This window comes from Haplochromis burtoni, unplaced genomic scaffold (genome assembly GCF_018398535.1).
Source record: "Haplochromis burtoni strain Fernald_Lab_line unplaced genomic scaffold, NCSU_Asbu1 Contig_252, whole genome shotgun sequence".
In the NCBI taxonomy this organism is placed as follows: domain Eukaryota; kingdom Metazoa; phylum Chordata; class Actinopteri; order Cichliformes; family Cichlidae; genus Haplochromis; species Haplochromis burtoni.
In genome coordinates, this window is record NW_024582613.1 from 119,993 (window position 1) to 124,484 (window position 4,492).

The 4,492-nt window shown below is 37.2% G+C and overlaps 1 protein-coding gene across 1 annotated transcript in view; it reads right to left on the bottom strand.

The window, feature by feature from the left end:
• Positions 1-3,979, bottom strand: part of vgll4a (vestigial-like family member 4a) — a 7,736-nt gene extending 3,757 nt beyond the window's left edge. Inside the window, exons 1-4 of the mRNA XM_005938994.3 lie at positions 3,863-3,979; positions 3,208-3,327; positions 1,960-2,122; positions 948-1,173 (exon numbers count right to left, since the gene is read on the bottom strand). Coding sequence (XP_005939056.1) covers positions 948-1,173; positions 1,960-2,122; positions 3,208-3,274 — 456 coding nt within the window. The 5' untranslated portion in view covers positions 3,275-3,327; positions 3,863-3,979. The remainder of the gene's footprint in view (positions 1-947; positions 1,174-1,959; positions 2,123-3,207; positions 3,328-3,862) is intronic.
• Positions 3,980-4,492: the final 513 nt, after the last annotated feature.

Genomic DNA, 4,492 nt, shown 5'->3' on the forward strand with positions numbered 1-4,492 from the left:
AGATTTTCTGGAGGAGGATAGACCTTTGTTTAGAACTCTTAAAGATGTCGAAGAAGCAAGCTCCTTTAAGCAATTACTTTGGTGTTCCTCCACCTCCAAAGAAATGTCAGAAGGAGTCCGAAAAGAAGTGTGGATTCTCCGAAAACTGGTTGCAGGCGGTGAGCTGGCTTCAAACAAATGATGAACGCACAGAGATGTGGTGCAGAATATGCTGTGAAAATCCCACTCTAGCGGACAAAAACAGTGCCTTTAATATGTACGCAAACGCGCGTTGCAACTTCTTATCTGGTGCACGTCTATTATTTTGACAGCGAATGCGCAGCTGCGGACCACTTATGTGCACCCCAAATCTGCAAGACAACTCTAGTAACAGGACAACAGGAAACATGGCCAACACACTGTGAACACAGTCTTTATTCTGTCATCTGTGTTAATCGTGGCATTAAATCTCTGCTGGCCATCACATGTAGCAACCTTTACCTTTATACATATCTGTTATTTTGATCTCCTTACACTGACTTAAATACATAAGCCAAAATATATAAAGATATTAAAAATAAACTGATATGTTGTCTTTACAGGCAGATAAGAAACATTTTCTTTGTTCATCCTCTTAGTGAAATTCATATTTTTATTTGTTCTCACATTAGCTCGTAGTTGTGTTTTTCTTTACTGTTGACTGTAATAAACCATAGAGGTTTAAATAGGTCAGTATTTAAACAGTTCCTCAAAACTGATTTTGCCAGCCTTACAATACACCCTTACAATTGTTGTTTTGCACACAGTAAATTCATTTCAGTACATGTTTTATCCATCCACTGGTCATATCTCACTGAACAACAAGAAAGGTGAAAAAAAATTAAATGTGTGCAACCTTTTTAAAAAAAAACAACAACAACAAAAAAACCCATCACAATGCTCTCTTTATGTGCTACAAGTTGACGTACCTGCTGTCGCTCTACAGTTCCACTTATGACAGACCTCTCTGTTCCCCTGACTCCAATGTCATGGCTGCTTTTGGTCAGAGGTATCGGCTGGTCTACAGCATAGCCAGCAATGGAGGCATACAGATGGTTCCCATGGAGACCATTAGAGGAGGAAATAACGTGCTCCACAGGACTGTGGCTGAGGCTCCAGTGCTCACTACGGTTGTCTCCAGCAGAGGGACGCCCCCTTGATAAAGACAGTTAAAATAAAATGTACTAGCAGCTTCGTGGACAACTTTTGTTTTAATTGTTGTGCAGAGGGGATGTTTTTTTTAAGCAGACACAGATGAAGTACAGGAAGGGGTTTTCATTTGTAATGTGCAGCTTTATAATTATTATTATTATTGTAGACTTTTCTTAAGATTATATACAGCTTCATTTTAAGATTTGTTTATATCACTGAACTACTTTGTGTCAAGTCTTGATGCATGCTCAATCAACCAGGTAAGGAAGTATGTCCAGACCAACAGAATCAACTTTTTGGGGTTCTCTGTGTCACACTTTACCATCAAACTTTAAGAGGCTGATCATTAAAGTCATGGTCAGATTTATTTTTTTCCTTTCAGCCTGTATTGTGAATAACATCAGACTGAATGTTTTTACCCATATTGGATAAAATAAATACATTTCACAGCCAGAACACACTGAAACAATGAGTGCTGTATTTATAAATAAATAAATAAATAAATAAAACCATATGCTGGCTTCGAGACTTAAATGAAACGAAACGAAAAAAGGAGATGAATACAAGGTTGTTAGGGCTTCTTAATAATTTTATATTTTTGTATGACAATCAGAAAAGTATCACGGGGACCCTGTTTGTAATGCATGACTCTTGTCACATGATGTATTACATTTACAACTCATATATTGCACTGCATACAATTTATTCAATCCAACAAATATAAAAAGCCAATACAGCAATAATTTCAAGACCCACACAAAATCATAATAATTTTTTAAAGGCACTTACAGCTGGGTGGCAAACAATCTGCTCATTTTGGTCATGTGGTCTTCATCACAGTGGAATCGGTCTTCCATTTGTTCTTCGCCATATTTTCGTTTGCTTGGGCAGTGAGGAGGAGGCCCACTTATATTGGACATAGTGGCAGAAAGGGAGGGCATCTTGGACTCATCTGTGGGAAAGAGTTCAGTAGTAGAAATAACTTAATTAAATTAATTTAGACTAAAAGGAAGTTTCCAGAATAAAATACACAATAAACACAGTAAACTATAAGGACTCTGTGTATTCCATCAATTCATTTTAAACTGACTTTTTGAGACTGCACTGGTAGGTGATCAAGAGTTTCATAAATATACCAAGTAATACAATTTGGCCAGATTTTAATAAACCATGAGCTACAAAAAGCAAAGTAGAAACCAGTTTGACTAAGTACATCTTGCATAATGTTAAAACAATGTAAATAACGTATAATAAAGTTGACAATATTACATAATCTGGGGCTATTGCACAAAGGAGAACACTTGATACATATAGTTATAATGGAGAAGTACTTTGGGTTTTGGTGAATTAAAAAAAATAATACCAGATTTATTGGGGGACCGGAGATCATAAATTAAGTAAATGGCAACTAAATTATAATTTACATTTATTTTTTTGAATTCCTATTATAAAACGACTCTGACTTTGTTTCATGTATGGAGGTGCAATTTGTTTGGGAAGTAAACTTTGATCAAAAAAGCCAATAGAGCAATACACAAGCAGTTAAAAATCACCCACTCATCTAAGCCCAAAGGAAACTGTGTGTAGAAACATGATAAAGCACATTTTTGAGCAAAATTTCCTGATTTCTTTAGATGTTTGACTAAGCAGTGACACAAATGAGTGTTACACAACCTGAAGCTTAATCACTGCTACATCATATGAAGCAGCATTGTAGTGTATGCTGTTATAGCTTGGGAATTTCTACAAATTTCAAATGAATGTTATTATTATTCAATGCCAACTTGTTAAATACAGGCTATAAAAATCGTATTTTAAAGTTGCGATGTTATTAAACAAAACAGTCGTTGTTCTTCGCACCAACAAGTTGTTAAACATGTCGTCAGTCTCGACGCTAGCGTCAGGATAGTCAAAAGGGTAACGCAAATCACAACACAGGGGTATCTGGCGCTGAATTTAGGGAAACCACAACGTGTTGCGTTTTATAAATGAACTCAGGAACTACAGGACCAAAAGGAAGAAAAAAGACAAACTTACCTTCGTAGTGCAGTCTCCCAATGTTATTGTTCATCTTGTCCAGGAACTGAGAGTTTATCATGTCCATTCTAGCATTTACACGAACAGGCTACTTGCTAACATTAACGTTAGCAAGCTATCCTAAAGGAGATAGAAATGTTGTCATGTTTTTAAAAATGGCATACGTTTACACGCCAGTTAATGGTAATCCCAAAAGACATTAGTCTTTATTTTGTTCCACGACAGGCACTTCATGACACTGAAGACTACAGGCTTTAGTGCGGCTAGCTAAACACGTAGCATACGCTGAGCTAGTTGCTACTAGCCGTTCATCAGTGCGAGCTTTAAATTAAACTACGAAGTTTATAAACGCTTATATTGAAGAGGTTGTTGTTATTAAAATACAATGTTATACATGTATTGTGACCAGCGGTCTGCTTAGTTGCTGAAGCCAAAATACAAGACAGCGAACTTTGTCTACTTTACTCACGACACAAACTTACGTTAGCCAAGTCGCTAACTTTTCAATGCGCTAGGTCAATGGTTTTCGTTTTAACTAGCAAAAACCTAAAAACTACAAGTCAGTATCTACTTAGTTCCAGGTTAGGTTCAATAGTCTACATCCAACAAACTGAATTCCAAAAAATGGGTATTCCTATTCTTCCATGATACTTACTTCTTCGACAAAAATTAGCTTTACGGCAACACCATAGTTAGCCGAGTCTGCCTACGTACTCTGCCTTCTTCACGCACTTTCACACAGCAGCAGTCCTCAGACAACAAAAGAGCTGAGCGGCCCTAGCGGAGAGATACGAGGCGAACCGGGGCTTTTTGAAGCATATTTAAAAGGTACTTTTATACGGTATGAACACTTTGATATTAACCATTAACAAATTATCCTATCATCCTAAAAGTAACATTGTTTTTCAAGTTTATCAAGCTACGCAGCCTATGAAGATGCCCAAATGAAATGGGTTTAACGTGAAACACAATAGGCTACTTGATTTTTTTTTTTAATGACACTACTGACCATATAGATAATGTTTTTGATATGTGAAGAAAGTAAACATACAAAGAGCTGCTTTCTCTGAACTGCTGTTGATTTTACACGAATCATTATGAGGAGTTTCCAGTGATTTTCACTGCAGTGAGTTTAGTTTCCTGCAGTCTGACTGCAGCACAGCACATTGAGGACAGACTGAGGGCACAATGCCCTGGCCCTGCTGGAGCGTCTCATCCACAGACATCTGACTAGAATGGCTGGGTTTCAGACTTAAGCAAAGCTGAGGTTGGTTTTGTTGCTCAA